The sequence below is a fragment of the Bombus huntii genome, chromosome 5 (assembly GCF_024542735.1).
Source record: "Bombus huntii isolate Logan2020A chromosome 5, iyBomHunt1.1, whole genome shotgun sequence".
Classification (NCBI taxonomy): Eukaryota; Metazoa; Arthropoda; class Insecta; order Hymenoptera; family Apidae; genus Bombus; species Bombus huntii.
This window is the reverse complement of record NC_066242.1, coordinates 621,395-639,954: the sequence shown is the minus strand read 5'-3', so window position 1 is coordinate 639,954 and position 18,560 is coordinate 621,395. Positions and strand designations below refer to the sequence as shown.

Sequence of the window (18,560 nt, the reverse complement as noted above, 5' to 3'; positions counted from 1 at the left end):
AATAAACAGTTTTCTCGTATCTGTTACTACGCATCTTTTGTATTCTTTATGATTACTATCGTTAAAGTTTGCAACATACGTACTAAATATGAGATTTAGTCCTTTCTCAAAGAAATCAATTAATTTCCTTACGTCCGAATCTACCTAATTCGAAGTGAAGTCGTGCAAGAATGATCAATAAAATTAATCAAACATTATTTTAACTAATTAAAAAGGTTCGTTCAAAATACACGCGATTTTCACGATGCGATCGATTTGCCGATAACGTTAGTCACGACTACCATATCTATTTCCTTGGCCTATATTTAATTAATTCCTTCTCCTTTTTATACGAACGCACATCAGCATTTTAATGTGCACATTTTTTTCGTGCGTAGCTGTCCTTCTTGGAAAGACCGGAAATACAGGTGAGAAGAGATCATTGAAACTGTATAACAAGTCTTTATAGATTAATTTGTTCAACTTCGCTCTTCTACGGTTATTTTCCTTTCATTTTCTTCGTTTTTTCTTCTCATCATCTAGCTACATTCACTCTTCTGCAAGGTGTTTTAGAGAATTATGCATCGAATAAACTAGATGTGAAAGGAAAATATAAACGTATCGCTAATCTTTTATTCTGTATTCGGTCATTAATATTCTAATTTATTAGTAATTTATATATTACTTGCACCTATCGTTTCTTGATAATTCTGAATTCTGAAGCAGCTACGGATCTGATCTTCTCCCTTTTTCGTTTACATCTTTATTCACTAATTAGACTTGTAATTATTGTTACTTGCTTAATTGATAGAACGAAGATCACCTAATATTTTTCCAATATGTTTCAATTAAACTTTGAATTCGTGTGTCTCGTTTCGTAATATTCGACAATATAATAGAGAGATCGCAACGAAGGATAATAATCCTTCACCAGATGCTTGTATATTTCAAAACCTTTTCTTTAGTCAGCTACAAGACTTATGCTGTTAAAAATTTTTAAATAATATGGCGTACATATTAGAAAAGATATCTTGTTTAGCAGTCGATAATTATTAATGTAATAATGCATGTACAATCACCGAAGATATTGTCTATAGGTTTTGTTTAAATCTTAAATATAACACACGTGGAAATAAACACTGACACGAGTTACACGAAGTAATCCTCCATAACGAAATTTCCCCCTTGAACTCCTTTCCTCTGAATTTTTATTTTCTTTTGACAAAAATGTGATCAATCAGCCGAACACATCAATTACACCATATTTTCATAAATATTATTCTCTTTAAACATAATTATACAGGGAGCTTCAAAAATAAGTGGTCAATCAAACTTTGGTGTCGTATTCTACCCTCCCTAAAGATGGAACGACAAGAACGAAAAGAGATGATCGTGAGAATCGAATACCAAACTTTGACCACCTATTTCTGAAACGCTCTGCATAATACGCTATGTATATAATCGCTTTTTGCAATTAACTATATACATACTTACAAACTTGCACGTTGAAACATTGTATTATATACGGTACACTCTAAAAACAACTTTAAACAAAATCACTTTACTTAAATAATTTATTCTGTAAACAATATTTTAGAAATTGCTTGTAGTAGTAATGCAAAACGCGTCTACGCAATTAACAAACAAGATAATATCCGTAATACTACCAAAGCTATCTTTGTTCCTATTCTTTGTATGTTAGTATTACAGCATGAAGCATGTCAATTAGGAGATTATCTTTTCCAAAAACAAAAGATAGAAAAAAAAAACAGGGGTGAAACGATTGTTTTATTCGATTGGGCGCTATTGTAGAAATTCGAAAGAATAGAAAAGAATCGAAGAAAAATTGAATAATCGAATTGATTTCGATTTTGAAGGGTCTACCGGAGGTAGTCTCAGTCCCGTGACGTCCCTAGCGCTCAATTCCCTTACGGGTACACCTCTAAATGGATTGCAGGACTCCTTGAGCAACGCTTACTCCAGCTTACAACAATATGCAGGTAAGCGGCTATATCGGACCTGTACTTGTTTCTATTTGATCAGAATGTATTCTTGATATTAAATGGCAAATTAGTATTGTTTAACATGCGCTAATGGTTAGTAAAAAATGCTGTTCTAACAAGTAACTGTGCGCCTTAAAGCTCTCATTGGAAAGACGACGGTGACCGTGGAAAAGAAAGAATTACATAGTGAGTAACTAAACGTACAAACGAAGTGGAATGCCTGAATTTTCTTAGTGACATACGATGTGTAATGCAGGACTACGTTCTGTTTGCAATCGATTTGCACGTAATCAAGTATTAAAATCTGCAGTGGTTGTAATGTGCAAATGTATCTAATTTAAGTCTTTACATAACCTCAAATAGTTCTCTCTCTCTCTCTCTCTCTCTCTCTCTCTCTCTCTACTCCTATTAACTTTTTTAAATTATGCAAATTTACAGAAAAATAGTATGAGTTACGGTTTTAAATTCATGCATATAAAATTAAAATTTCTCGCAGAGGGTAAACAAAATATTTAATTTGAAATACATCGAGCATATGACCGCCACTGTAATATACAAATCCCAACTCACAAGATACGCAATTTATTTAAAAATAGAGGAAGCAATAGAATAATGATTTATCCGTTGTACTATTGAAAATGTACTATAGTGAAACCTATACTACAAATAAGGATCGCTATCAATAACTGATCGTTTTACATGTTCGATAATTCAAAACCACAATGAGACCAAAAATCAACCAATAATTCAAACCTCCAATCGAGCCAATAACTACATATTGTATCTGCAATCCAATAATCGGAAACCATAATCGAATGAACGATAGTAGCCGTCAAAATGCGAATCTCGTGGGATGAGAAGGAACAATGCGTAGCAGAATATCAATGGAGGAATAAGAAATCGGTGATGACGAATTTTGTGGTTGCAGGGTTCCCCGCGTTCACGGCAGCGGCAGCCGCAGCTGCGGCTGCGGCCCAAAAGGCAAAATTCACCAGCACGGACAAGCAGATAGAGGGTCCTGAAGGATGCAATCTGTTTATCTATCATCTACCGCAGGAGTTCAGCGACACTGACTTGGTTTCAACATTTCTGCCATTTGGAAACGTCATCTCGGCAAAAGTCTTCATCGATAAGCAAACGCAACTGAGCAAGTGTTTTGGTAAGATGCGTTATACTCTTGCATCGTTTCTCGTTAAACGTATATACATACTATTGTATATTTCGTCAATTTGTATATACTTTACTTATACATAAATGTTATTACCGCCCCCTCTTCTCCACCCACTGACCCAGCGATAGACCATTCGTTTCTGTTAAGATATATAAGTTAATGATTAACTAATGACCCAACTAAATATGTAAAGTTCTAGCCGATAAGTAATATTTAAGAAAAATCATAAAAAGTAATAGTAACACACTAATGTTTCTATAAAATGAGGAAAATTACAGAATTCATACTTAAGTAATATATTACAAAACAATGAAAAATAATTTGCAGGCTTCGTGTCGTACGACAATGCGGCAAGCGCGCAAGCAGCGATCCAAGCGATGAATGGCTTCCAAATCGGCATGAAACGGCTGAAGGTCCAACTTAAACGATCCAAGGACGCATCGAAACCCTACTAGCCGACGTCGTCCACCGTTTGTAGGTAGATACCAAGGACTTCTCGGATACCACGGCTCGGAATCAACGACCTTGGTGTCCTTAATCAAAAACCAAAAAAAAGAAACCACTATTGACACATTCCATAAATCTCGCGACGTCGATCATCGATCGGGAATGTTTCTCGGTCTGGATAGATAACAGATAGATAATTAAATAGATAGATGGATAGATAGATAGATAGATAGATAGGTAGATAGATAAATAGATAGATAGATAGATAGATAGATAGATAGATAGATAAATTGATAAATAGGTAGGTAGGTAGATAGATAGGACTAGGTATTTTCAATCGACCAAAGTGTCCAGCAGATATCGCTAGCAAAAAATCTCTAGTCAAGCAGTAATTTTTATGAAGGTCAAAGAAAAATCCTTAATAGTCTTCTTTGCTTTTAGACGCCATAAAGAGGAATTTACGAGACTGTGATAAAATTAAAGACTTACTATATCATCATAACTGTGTTCCGAAGAATATATAATTAGGAAGAACGTTCTATAGATACACATATAGATATCTGTATATTTTGTTCTTGTAAATGATTGGAGTAGCTCCAAATGAGAACTAGTTTTCTCTAGAGTTCAAATCTCTCCACATGACAGTCCGTCCATATTATCAACATGCATATTTTGATTATTCTTATATCGAGATGATTATATCTATTTTTCTTCGTTTGACTGCTGTATATCCGTATTTCCCATGATATACGTGATTTTTATCGACCGTAACATTCTTCGAAATCAATATCTCGTATTATGGATAGGATTCAATGGCGCTTACAAGTGATAAAGAAGTTTTGTTCTTGTTGAACGCAGTGGTAACTCATCGAATATTTCGGTTCCTGCTTTTTTTTTTGCCGGTGATGAGATACAACGAATAACTATTGTGTATGTCTTCTTTCTCTATCTCTTTTTTTCTATTTAAATTTTGTTTCTTTCTCTTACAACGCTTTCCGAAGCATAACTAGAAAAGACATTGTAGTATATACATGTTCAATTAGCATGTAGATCGTTGAGAGCTTTTTTGTAATACGTATAATTTACGTATCCTTTGTGATCGTGTAAGAGACGTTGTGTTTGTATGCAAATAATTTTAGTTCATAGAATATATTATATACGTGATATATTCCAAATGAAAAATCCCAGAAAGCTATAAAATAAATAATCTTTTGTCTATGTTTCGAAACTGTATTTAGTAGTTTCTAGGATTTATTCAGAACATTTTTCATTAATAGGACCTTTCAAAATTGTATGTATATTTCTTGCTGTACGGTATTTCAGGAAAATACGAATCGCAGCAGAACAATGATACTTAATCGTGCCGCATCAAAACGAGACCTAAAAGTATTCTTAAATACCATTGCTCGATATACGTACATATTCGAAGATGCAAGCCTGCCCATTCTAGCCCTTTACCGCCCCACCAGCCCTCTTAATTCGCGCCAGTGGTGTAATCAAAAGTTCATTTCGTTGCAAACGGCTGCCAATCAAGCTTTCTGTGCTAACTTTTGTGCACAAAGTGGAAATTACGTAAACGTGAAGTTTCACTAACCAAATTCACCATGTAGCTTCTCCTCAGAATATCAGAGTACAAGTAGTTCGCTTTAAGTTTTTTTCTCTCACGCAACGTTTTAGTTTCGTACGTTTAACTAAACTTTTGTTGTTGTTGATCTTATTTTTACTTGTTTGTCTTACTATTTTTAAAAGGTCTGCTTCTATCGTTCCTTTTTTAATCGTTACATATGCATTATATTTATATACTTCTACATCTACATATACACATGTATATACACACACACGCGCGCACACACACACATATATATGCTTCCAGTAACTTCGCCGATAATTATTTGTTCGTTATCCGACATAAGGTACCAATGAAAACAATCGCCACGATCTACCTTACTAATTTAATTTTCTGATTACGCCACTATATTTTACAGTTGTAATCGCGATGATCAGTCCCCCGTTGTTGTCGTCATTCTTTCTTTTTTCTTTTTTTTTTTTTTTTTATTGTACAGGGTACAGAGAACTTGGAACGTTCTATCGTGACAATAATACTCGTATATCGAAGTTTGATGGTTAATTTACGCTATGACGCTTCTTTAGTTGTTAGTACTAACATCGCCGTGTGTTCTTTTTTTCTGGGATGTCGTCGGACGCCGGGTACCATTATTGCCAGCAGTGGTTCATCGATTTTCTTCTTCCTAAAATATGTATTCTACTATTATAAAGTCTTTACTAACGATCGTTCGATTTGTTTATTTACTTACTTATGCAAAGAATCGGCGCGTCGATGAACCACGATGACATGAAAGAAGCAACAAGAATCGAATAACATTAAGACTGATTAAACGATAACGTTAACATCCTTAGTATATTTCTTTTATTAGAAAGTATTTAAAGAGAATAGATCCTTGTCGCTCCTACATAGGAACGATGTACCGACAAACTACCTGTGTACACGTTGCGCGGTGACGTTGTATCCACAAGATCCTGCGACGATGTTTTTATTCGACTGATTTACATTAGCAAATTCTGGTGGGTTGCAAAGCGCTACTATCTACCTCGGTGAACTCGCTAGTCTCTATATATTCATTTTATGTTTGCTATCTTTTTTTCAACATTATCAAGTAAAGAACGCGAAAGGAGAAAGTTGGCAAACCTATCAGGATCGTTGGGAAAAGCAGAAAGCAGCAAAACGCGGACAGTCGTAAGGGAAAAGTTCCGCAGGTTCTAAAAAGAAAGTTTGAATGAACGTCGCGCTGGTTCGTCACCGTGCACGTTTACGCGGTGTAATATCCTACATATCTGGTGTGTGGTGGTGACTAACCTGTCCGTGTGTTTGTTTGTGTGCCAGCAGGTGGCCTGTGACGTTGTGACCGTGTTCTCGATCGGAGTCGCCGTGCCATGTCTCAGTCAGTCGAATCGGTCAATCGTTCGATCGATCAGTCAATCGATTAGTCAATCGATTAGTCGATCAGTCACGATTCCTTGGTCAGCCTCTTGATCAGTCATTCTGTGTCTGTCGGTACCTGTATACACCTGTCCACTCTCGCTCCTCTACAAGAAGCGGCAGCCCGCTCTACTTCCCACACATATACCATTGTATTACCATACGATGCTTCCTACTCTTTTTCCCTACACGACCACCCTGGAAGAAAAGCAAAACAACACCTCCTCCAACGAATCCATCCACCTATGCGTGCACCGTTTCCATCTACGGTCACCACTGCTTGGTCAGTACGACATTTAACCGGGAATAGCAGCACAATGGCAGCACAGTGATTGTCAATTGTGGCGAGTTACAATCTGTGAACGCGCCGATCCGTGATAAATAAAAAAAACTGATATAAAGAGAGAAAGAAAGAGAAGAGTCCTCAACGATCATCGGCCAGCTTTTAAAAACTCTGGACCAGGTCGGTGCGAAATTAGTCGAGGTGCGGAAACGGAAACGAGGAATCGTCGTGGGAAAAATAAACGCTCGATCGCGTGTTACAAAAATTCGAGAGAGACCAGGGAAACGACGATATATCATCGTTCAGAATCGAACTAGCATGTAAAGAGTAGCTAAGCGGAAGCCGGAGCACTACCGATCGATCACTATGTTTTTATGTTCCTTGGGCTAAGCTGTAACACACCGCTACATTATCTTTCTGTTTCTCTGTATGTGTGTATATATTTAATTATATTTTTCACAAAACCAGTTTATAATTACTTATAGCAAATGCCATAACATATGTATCTTTCGGCGATGTAACAACCTCACTAGAGAGTAACATTGCTCTTACTATATCGCCACCTTGTACGTAGTTAGGGATAACAGTGATTCTAACAAATATTACAACAAGGTTTAGTTGTATAGGTAGACTCTACCTTAATCCAATCTACCAACTATACCTTGGGTTTTGATGGTGCACGTTTTGATACCATTGCCACGATAGCTGTAGTCAAACTGCACCAGTTGACGTTGCAATCCAAAACAATTTAACTGAACGAGTCAATTACATATTATCCGTTATTTTTACAATTTTACAATGCAGGTTCAAATAAGAGCTTGAGTTTTAATGGATTAAACAAATTCACAGTAAACTGATGCACGCAGTAACAGTGGCCACATAGATCCCTTTATCCCGAAAAAGTCTATTGCGGCCATAACTTGACATGCTCAACCAAATACGTGTTCTGATAGAAATTTAGTCGGTTCTTTTTCCATACTAAATAGGACTCGCTTAATCGTTTTGATATTGATTCTTGAATTGTCAAAAATCGGTCGTACCTTTCATCGTAATATCGTTTTAGTTTCGTTCGAAACTGCAATGGAAACACCGCTTCGCTACTCTTTATTTTGTATAATACTGTCATAGTTCGGCAACGCTTTGTACGTGGCGACAACTCTGAAGTGTAACACACGCTACTTTATCTCTTTGTTTCTCTGTATGTGTGTGTATATATATATTACATAGCATATGCAAATGTATGCAACCCATATATCTGTGCATGTGTATGTACGAAAATGTGCGTATGCGCGCGCGCGAGCCATGCGATCTAAAGCTGATACGAAGGTACTGTAGAAAGAAAAAATAGGATATAGTTACCACGATCTTTCAGTCGCTTAATTTACCAGCGATTCGAAATAAATGAGTGATGGAAGGAAAACAGGCAAGGATCAATTTTAGATCGCAAAGAATTCTCCGTGGACCTCTAGCGTAAGAAATATTTGCGTACAATCACTAACTAGCCGTTAAAAAAGTAAAAAAGGAAAACAGGAAACGAGACAAAAGCAAGAATGCTCGTTCTGTGAGACGGAACTTGTATACCTTATTGTATAATACGAAAAATACTACCGCGCCCGAGTTCGCTCTTCGATTGAGAATCGATTTTATCGGCTCGCTTTCGGGATCGGTGTCAGCATCGCGAAGCGCCTGTTTATATGTAGATAAAAACGCGCACTGGTGACTATAGTGCTGACTCTAGTGACTCTAACTGAATAAATAATAGAGAAAATAACGTATGTAGGAAATGGGAAAAACCATTGAAAAAAAGAATAGTAGAACGAGATGAATGCAAACAAAATGTGCTAGAACGAAAAAATAAAAAAGATACCGTGGTCCGAGCGAAATGGGCAGAGTCAGATTTACTGTTGTAAATTAAAAATAATATAATGGTGTAAAGATTACCAAAAAAAGAACCAAAAACAAAAAAAAGACAAAACTGGAACAGAGGAGACAAAACGAAGTGTAGGGAAAAACGAAATACATAAGTAGCATTTTTTAATGACTTTGTGATAACGTTATACCGTATATAGGATTGGACTAGGGTCGCTTTTTAACGTATGTATGTATAATAGAAATAAGCGTGGTATGAGAAACTTAGTGATGCAAAGATTTTGAAGCGAAAGAAAATCATAAGAAAGGAAAGAAACGCGAAAGAAACGAAATTGTTCATCAGGTGACACTTCACTAGCGTGCACGCGATCATTCTAATTTTCCTTCTTTCTTTCTTTCTTTCTTTCTTTCTTTCTTTCTTTCTTTCTCTCCCCTCTTCATCACTCGTACCAAGGAGGTACTTACGATTCACGTTTTTAATTATGATCTCCAGTACATATGTTCGAGTTTGTAGACAAAATACGTACTGACGGGTAAAAGAAAAAATTGTACGTGTGAGTACACAATGAGAAGAAAACGGAAGAAAATTGGGAACATTCGAAAAATGGTTTACGATCGTTGACATGGTGATCACATGTTGGAAGGTCATGTGATTGTATACGAATTAATCTTGAGTCAGTAACTATTTTTGTTACGTTAAATGCGACAAATATAAATAATTTTACGAAGTACGTAACAGCAAATCATTGTACATTGTTAACTTTGTCTCTTGTCTGTATAGTGTTTAAGTTTTTAAAAACGACGTAGAATGCGGGTCAGGATATATTCTGTTAAGAATTTGAAAGTTTTTATTGATCCTTAATGGTTCAGAATTTCTATACGAGAGCACTTACGTCGTTACTGATGCAAGATTAACTCAACGGCGTCACTGTAAGGTACTTAATTTCATTGTAAACCTAGAGAAGCATACGATTCCTGCATAGAAAAGCACGAAAAAGAGAGAAACAGGATCTTGAAGAGTCCAAAAATGATAGCTGACATTTTTTACGGTAAAGCTAATCCAGTCTGCGTGTTCCTTAAATTTTTTGTTATTGTCAGTTCAACGAAGACTTTACATAGCGTCACTACATCTGCAGTGTCACTGTATTATTCGAATATCAAGAAAAATGAATCATGGCTCGCTAATGAAACATCGCAAGCTCTCCCTCTGAACGACAAAAATATTGAAAATCGTAAAAGGAAGAGAACGATGTAGTAAAAGCTTCGTCTTCGACTTGAACTAGATCCGATCGCTTGTTTTACACGAAATGATCGTGAATTTCATAAATTGAGCCGTATCAACAAGACAAATTTCGTTGGAAAGTATAATCAAATTATTTTTTATATCGAATCACTTATTGACTTGTGCACGAAGGAAAAAGTTAATGATGGATTCTAGGATTGACGAATAATTAGAATCACAGAGAATAATAAATAATATAGTTAAATCGCCTGGATTTGTCTTGTGGATATGATTTAAAAAATCTATTCGTTATATACATCGAAGAACGAAAAACAGCTGAAGTGCATAAGCGATCATGGCTGGCTCTCTTTCTGTTGCTCATTTCCACGAATCGTCCATTCGTCATTTCCCCTATCCTTTTATTCTTAAAGGATCCGTTGAAATTTTCAATTTATAGATATAATCGATTAGAGAATCTGATTTCTTAGAAAATTCTCTTTTAAGTATAATAATAATAATTTAAGCGTCATCCGATGACACTAATGCACGATTTACACGCACGCGTCAAACCAAATGAACGGAGCAACGAACATTTACTTTTTGCATATTTGCAGAGAAGAGTAAAGTAATATGTAAGATGATTCATTAAAAACAGATCGGAAACAGAATAGAGTGGAAATGAAAACAACATTTATTCGAAGTATGTAAGATAATTAGAGATCGAATCCATAATGAAACCACATCTCGTCACGGTCTTTTCTATTTCATTCGCTATCCATTGACATACATATACAGTATAAATCAATCCACCCAAACACCGTTTCAAAAGCTTGGTTCATCCATAATCTCGTCGAACATTACGGTTATTACATACGTAGAACCATATGCTTCTCTGTCGTCTCAGACGATATGCTTCCAGCGATTCACGTTCACATGTTCCTTTCCATCAAATTGAACCTAGAAATATTTCGGGACATCGAAGTCAGCTATTGAGCCATCTTTCATAAGTTATCAAATCGAAAATTCGTAATAATGTCCCCAGACTCGTGTCTTATCAGTCGCTCCATGTTAATTTAACATTGATTATATTTTATTCTGCGTTTCTAATTTATTTTGTCATAAAGAGTCATTCTCCTACTCGTTTGTACGATAATTTTGACCGTATTTGCACGATTTTTGATGGATCATCTCATATTGATCGTAACGTAGGTGTTCGTTGCGTCATATTCCGTGCCAATTACCAAAGACGTCTCTTTAATTAATCGATGTACTTACGCACCGTGTTAACAACTAACTCTTCCTCTTTCACACACAAGCACGTTCAGCCGATATACATAAATATATAACAATTAACTAATTGTTTACGTGGAGTTACACGTTTTCTTAAGTTTTTTGTACACGTGAATACAAATGGAGCCTAGTCAGAAGTAACATTATGAATTAATATAGCATCATATTTTTCTTTCTTTTTTTTTTTATATTTCATTCATTTACCAAATTCTCTTCAGCACGTATGTTAATTTCGTTTTTAAACAAAAAATGAAAGAAAAAGGTCGGGAAAAACAGTGCTGCTACGTTGATCACCATTAGTACGATTATACTTATTATTATTGCTATACCCCACTTTACCAATTATTATCGTTGTCCTCATTATTATTACAATTGTTACTATTAGTTGAATCATTACAATTTACCCCTATTACTCTGTTGGTAAATTATTAATGTTAATTGCGACGTAATTATTACTATAGATACGATTCTTGGTGGTATCGTTATTGTAAAACTTTATTCTTATCATTATTATTACTTTTATATGTTATTATTATTTATAGGAATGGTGTTTACATTATTATTATTATTATTTTATTATTATTATTATTATTATTATTATTATTATTATTATTATTATTATTATTATTATTATTAATATTATTATTATTATTATTATTCGTAGAAGCTTTGTTTGTTAGATGAAAATTGTGACGCTAAGCGAATTACTTCGATCATGGTGCAATAAAAAACTTTTGGATCGATTTTTACGAAAGCTTCGCAAGAAAATGAAACGAACAAGGATCACTCGTCAAACGTACTTAATAAATCGTCGTACTTGTCGATTGTAGAAATCTACATATTTATTTTTTAATGTCAGTTTTTTGTATATTTTGTATGATTTATTTTTTTTAATGAATTTCAGCATGTCCGGTGAATATCAGAGATATATAAATTTATACGAGCTACTCAGGAACCAAACTGATCCACCTTCTGAAAAATTCTTAATTTTAATAATAGAATATAAAATTAGTGTCTAACTTTTTAAAAACCAAATGATTACCTCTAAAGTCGGTAAATTTGGTTATTGTGTGGCTCGTGTATAAGTTTAAAATAAAGTGTATGATCCTATTTCGTTTCGCATTATCGTAACTACCATTGCTGTCAATAGCATTGCAATTGGTTAATTACTGCTCGATTATGTATTATCTTCTTTTTTTTCTTCGTTTTAAATGCCAGATATGTATGCATAATTCGCAACAGTTATCATGTTCAACGGATATATGTATATATATTTCATCCCTACAATGTTAACAGATTATAGTACTTTATTTTGCTGTTTTTCTCTTCCGTAGAACGTGTTTTCTTTTTTTCAATTTTTTGCTCTACTATTACTATTAATATTACTATTTTTATTTTATAATTTTAGAGTTGTGCGTCTAACCGCGTTCGTTTTCCTTGGTGCTCTTATGTGTGCGAATTTTTAAAAAATGCAGCGCGTTAATATGTGCTATGAACAGACTCGAAAGACGATCGTTCAAAAATGAATTTGATGTTCAAAATTAAATTAACATGCAAGCAAACTGCATGTGTTGAAGATCGATTGATATTTCATATTTATACATAATAAAGCAAAAGAAAATATTATGTATAAGAGAACATACTTTGACCTTATAGTTAAATAGAAATTGTATCTCAAATTGAGCAAATTCTATAACAATTTAATCTTTCATTCGTATCGTAGGTGATACGAAAAGTTTCTAAAGATAAAAGAAAAAGATGCTATCGTACCAACATTTTTCAATAACAAAAAGAAATGGATGATCGCCGTTCGAGGTCTCGATCACGACAGAACCGAATATGCTTTCGCGTGGAAGATCGACGAAATTCGATCGACCGCCTGAAATTAAACAAAAAAAGAAGAAAGAAAGAAACACCACGGTGAAAACGATCGTGAATAAAATCAAAGAAAAACCAAATTTCACCGCTAAAACCGCAAACTAATAGCAAAATCCTTTTTTCTGTCCCTGCGCACTATAAAGGCTCTACACGCGTGTGTATCGTGCGTATGTGTGTGTGTGCGCGTGTAATACAAACAACCTATATATGTATATATATGCATATGTGTGCGTGTGTGTATATATATATATATATATATGTATGTATATATATACATACACACAGATAGATATATATGCATATGTATATCACGCCTGGGCATTACGTGTGTTTCTTTCGTGTATGTGCGTATAGAGATACATGTACAAATAATCAATGTATATTTTACGTGCGCTATAATCGTTCTTGTTGAACGTGATCATCCGCGTCACCCATCGTTATGTTTAAAATGCTTGCGTTTATAGAGAAAATAGTTCTACATATTTTTTTTCTTTGTTTTCCGTTTAATTTTTGTTTCAATACCTATATTTATATATTATATATATACATACGTATACATATATATATATGTATATATGCATATATATATATATATATTTTTTTTTTGTTCTTTCTCTGTTTTCTTTTTCTTTCGCTGTATCTTCTTATTGTTAGCGCATCAATGGTATTTTCCGACTATCATGATCGATCGACGAAATAAGGGAAAAGTAAATATCGTCGATCTTAAATATGTTCTTTTTTTTCTTTTCCCATTTATCCTTTTCTTGTGGTATACCGGAGATCAGCATGTGGCGTATGTTGAAGTAATAATACATTGTATTTATTTTGTTGGTTTAATTTTATTCTTTGCTTTTATTGCCGTCCATCGTACCAATTCCTCGAACTCCTATCTACTTGTCAGTCGTCGTTTCCAAAACACTTCTCAGTTCTATCTCTCTATGAAAGTATTTACGATAAAGTTACATTACAAAAATTACGTTCGAATAGACCGTCGACTTGGTTAGCAACGATACCGCCGATACAATTTTGCAACATGTTTGACTCTCAGACATTACGCTGCACTTGTTAAAAAGATACTACAACGAGTGAAATTAGTGATCACATTTCGGCTGAACGCATTTCCTACGAAGTTTTACATTAATCGTTATCATTATCCCCCTTCGTTGTATGAACTGAATGTTCAAGTGTAAGTACTTGATTATGCAAATAAGTGATGTTGAATAATATTACTAAAACGCGGATTGTTAAGATAATTTAACGATCCAAAAAGGTGGACGCTCAAGGTTGGAATCGAAGTATCCGTTCAATCTATTCGACGAGATACGAGAATCGTTCGTATTAACTTATCCAGCAGTCGTCCATAATCTTCGAAAAATTTACAAAAATACTTAAACACATTTGATACTGTGAATATTTTACCAAACTTGACACCTTTTACATAATAACTAGTGGTTCTAAATCTAATTTTAAAGAACGTTGATTTTAACGGTCAATATTCCTTTACACCCATCAACCTTCCAGTTATTTGTCTATTCACGAATATTAAATATTGGGTTGTCCGAAAAGTGTCTTTCTTTCTTAAACGTGTTATTTACAACAGTGCACCTTCGTACAAACGTGAAACCAAGTCTGTGAAATGTCGCGGTATTTATCTCAACAGAACAAAATGGATCGTACGTAATTCGACGAAATAAAAACAAAATATAAAACAAGAAACGTTGTGCGTCTATTATTTCCTCATAAAGCGAAAGAAACTTTTCGGACAACATAATACTAAAAATATTTTGAAAATCAAATATCAATAACTACCGAATAATCTTTCACTTGTAAAAAGCTCTTTTACGCGGAAAAACATTTTAAATTCGGGATGAGAATGAATTAATAATTCAAATTTGATATGTATATATATTTCTTTAAATTCTCACATTCATGGTTTCATGCCTTTTCAAATGTATGTAGCCATCGTGCTGGAACAGTTAATAAAACGTTAATCGCAACGAAACAGAGGCGAACGAACGTCAAACGAAAAAGAAAAGATGATGGTGGTGCTAGCCATCGAGCCACGCGAGAACGATTTTTATACATTGTATAAATTTTGTACATAGTCAAGCATAATCCAGCTGTAACAGCAACTTTGATAACTATCTTCATGAATGTTCATTGTGTTCGGCCTAACTAATTCGCTCTTCGCTAGGACGAGAATGTATATCCGCCCTTTTGAATCCTTTACTTAACGAAACTAAACAGAGGATGAGAGAAATCGATTTACGATAATTAAAGCTACGTAATTCCAAAATATACTACTGCAAATATTTATTGTATCGCTCTCAAATTTAAAACTAGCTCGTGTAACTCCTTTATAAAATTGACGTAAAATCACAATAATATTTTTTAGAAGAAAAAATACTTTTAATTGATTTTCACATTCAGCAATAAAAGTTTGTGATACGTGATACATGTATGTTTTAGATTCGTGGAAATTTATTCGAATCGCACTGTACGGATAGCTTACAATTAATTTATATTTCCCTAGTATTAATAATAGAACAGATATAAGCGATATGTTCAAACGATACAATAAATATTTCCAATAATATAAATTGTCATCGATGAGAAGAACGCGCAAAATACATAAAAAAAACATTATATATATACAGAGAATAAGACTTCTAAATATGTACAAAGGGATCGAAGAAAAGATGCGAGAGTCGCAATATTTTCGAACGAAACACGCCAATAGGAAGGCCAAAGGGGCGTTTATGAACGACAAGAGTCGAAGATATACGTTTTTGTCATATCGTTCAGTTAGATAGAAGAAAGTTAGATGGAATGATCCATATAATTCGTTAATGTACATTGAGATAACGACGGAAGAGAAAAGTGTAATCTATAAAATGAAATTAAAAGTCTATATACAGTGTGTCGCAAAAGTAAACGATTGCGTTTAAATGATTCAATTAGTACTAATTATACTAATTATAGTACTATATTTCCGTATTTTCTTTTATTGCGTATATTTTACCTATACTGTTCATGCGCTCTGTACAATTTGTACAATATAAAAATATTTTGTATGTATTTAATTATAATAGTACTTCGAACTGTCAAAATGAAATATGAATCTTCTCGCAATATTTATAAGTTAGTGTCAAAGTCTTTCATATAACTTTTGAATTACGCTTAAAAGAAAAATACAACTTTCGTATCATTTTATAGAAAATTTTGAAAACCTGACAACAAATTCATTAATGTACTCTAAAAAAAAACCCTCGAGACACAAAAGCTAATACTATTTCGATTAAAGTCGTTTTGCGGCACACTGTATAAAGAGACTATGTGTCATCTTATACTCGACATCGTGTCTCTGTAAAAACAAAAGAAAAGATAAAACATACATAAATTGTGATCTTTCTCGTTTGGATGTTAAATAGGCTACAGGTTGTACAGTACGCACACGCACTTATACTATTACAATCATCGGAGGAAACACGTAGGTACATTGTGTACATAAAGCGTATGTAACTGATAAGGATATTTTTTGTACGTAGTTAAATCTGGAAAAGAATGAAAACTGCTCTCTGCCGTATAGATGTATGTATGTATATGTATATCGGACTATAATTCGTTCCATACAGTGATCTCCGTTGTACTTACGTAAACCATGCATGGACTGTGCCGACAAAAATGAAATCCAAACTCCAAGCAGAATCATTCGTTTTCATTTTTCTCTCCTTTTTTTTTTTTTTTTTTTTTATTTATTTCGAGTATCATAGGAAATTAGGAGAAAATTTCTGGGATACAATTCAAAGTGGTATCAGTTGTTCAAATAATTAATCGAAGAACTCGAAGGAAAAGTAATACAAGTGACGAAATCTTGAATTTGAGAAGAATATTACAACACATTACGCAATATACATACTACTCCACAAAGACAAAATCTCGAAACAAAATTGTCCAGATAAATACATGCCCATATATCGTTCTTATCTCGTTTTGAGAAAAACGAACTTGTGCCACTTTTCCCCTGAGTCGCTGAGCCTTCAATTATATTAATGTGTAATATTTATTTACGTGCCCTGAGTGAAGTCGAGTACACACTTTTTTCTCCCTCACTCTTACTGTATTTTGAACTTTTGTCAAATATACATTTTTTGAGAAAGATCGATGAACAGTTAGTTGTTGATCGCAACTGTGATTCGTATATTAGTAATAACTGACGCGTTAGTCGGTTAGTAATCGTTTGATGCTGTAATCAGTAAAGGAGATTGCAGATGCGATTAAGAATGAGTTCGTTGATTCTATCGACTGGGAATCATCGAAGTTAGATTTTATATCTCATTTCATGAAAAATATAGTAGGTACCCTAACGTAATAGAGAAAGATATGAAAAATATGAAGTAATTGCTTTTTCCTTTTATTGAAATTAATACTTTAATTTAGTTTAAAGTTTCACTCAATTTTCAAATAATATGACGTAATACAGTATAAAATAAAAGTAATTAGAATTAAATACGTAAAAATTAGGATATGGCGACAAATATTAAAGTGAACGTAATTTCTTTCCTTCTTAATCTTAAAACTACTTCAAACGATGATTCCCGTTCTCTCTTTAAAGCGCAAAAAAGCAACAAATGCATTTGTACAGTAAATTTATCAAAAAGGATAATCGTTTCTAACGAATATCGGTAATGAGTTAACACGAGTAAAGATTAATAGAGTACATACAGGAAAAAAAGGAATCGAGAGCGAGGGAGATAACTTGGATGTACCCAAGCACGTGTCTCACGGCAAATTCGCGTATAATTGCATGAAGGAAATTCTTCGACGGACTGAGTTACTGTAATCGTCATAGTAACTTAAAAACACGATCCCTAGGATAGTGTACGTCTAAATGGATAAGCTACGCGTCACGATGTTTAAGTATAGTAACAATATAGATTTTGTATACCGCGTGCGTGAGAATGTACTTAGAGATGAACATGACAGAAAGAACATTGTGCGTGCGAGCGCGCGTTACAGAATTTACGTTCGACAGGTTAATAAATCGTATTTTCGAAATAAACTTTAAATCTTTTTCTTCCCTTTCGTGTCTCAGAATCAATCTTCCTAAAAGATTTCGTTTTATAAAATGTACTTAAATTCGATTATGATTTGCTTATATGAGGGACGAACAAATTTTATTGAACGAATACTCTTGACATTTTTTATTTCTAAACGATGAATCCCAAACTTTGGGGAATACCTTTGCCTAACTTTTTTAATCAGAAAATATTACATATAAAAAATAATATTTTACTTTAAAATTACTTTAACGCGCTAAAAATAATAAAATACAAGTTTAAAAACATAAAATTTTAATTCAGTTACAGATAAGAAAACTAACAATTAAATGCGATATTGGCGATAATGATATTGATAAA

The 18,560-nt window shown here is 33.9% G+C and overlaps 1 protein-coding gene across 16 annotated transcripts in view; it reads left to right on the top strand.

Annotated features, from left to right (window-relative positions):
• LOC126865758 (CUGBP Elav-like family member 2) overlaps positions 1-13,977 on the top strand; it is a 355,524-nt gene extending 341,547 nt beyond the window's left edge. For 5 of the 16 annotated variants that reach the window (XM_050618640.1, XM_050618639.1, XM_050618645.1 and 2 more), the window contains 4 exons: positions 1,857-1,979; positions 2,121-2,168; positions 2,911-3,141; positions 3,481-13,977. In XM_050618640.1, the coding sequence (XP_050474597.1) occupies positions 1,857-1,979; positions 2,121-2,168; positions 2,911-3,141; positions 3,481-3,608 (530 nt within the window). In that variant the 3' untranslated portion in view covers positions 3,609-13,977. Of the gene's footprint in view, positions 1-377; positions 408-1,856; positions 1,980-2,120; positions 2,169-2,910; positions 3,142-3,480 lie in introns of all 16 variants that reach the window. The other 11 variants (XM_050618633.1, XM_050618637.1, XM_050618638.1 and 8 more) reach the window with 7 other exon arrangements.
• The last annotated feature ends 4,583 nt before the right edge of the window (positions 13,978-18,560 follow it).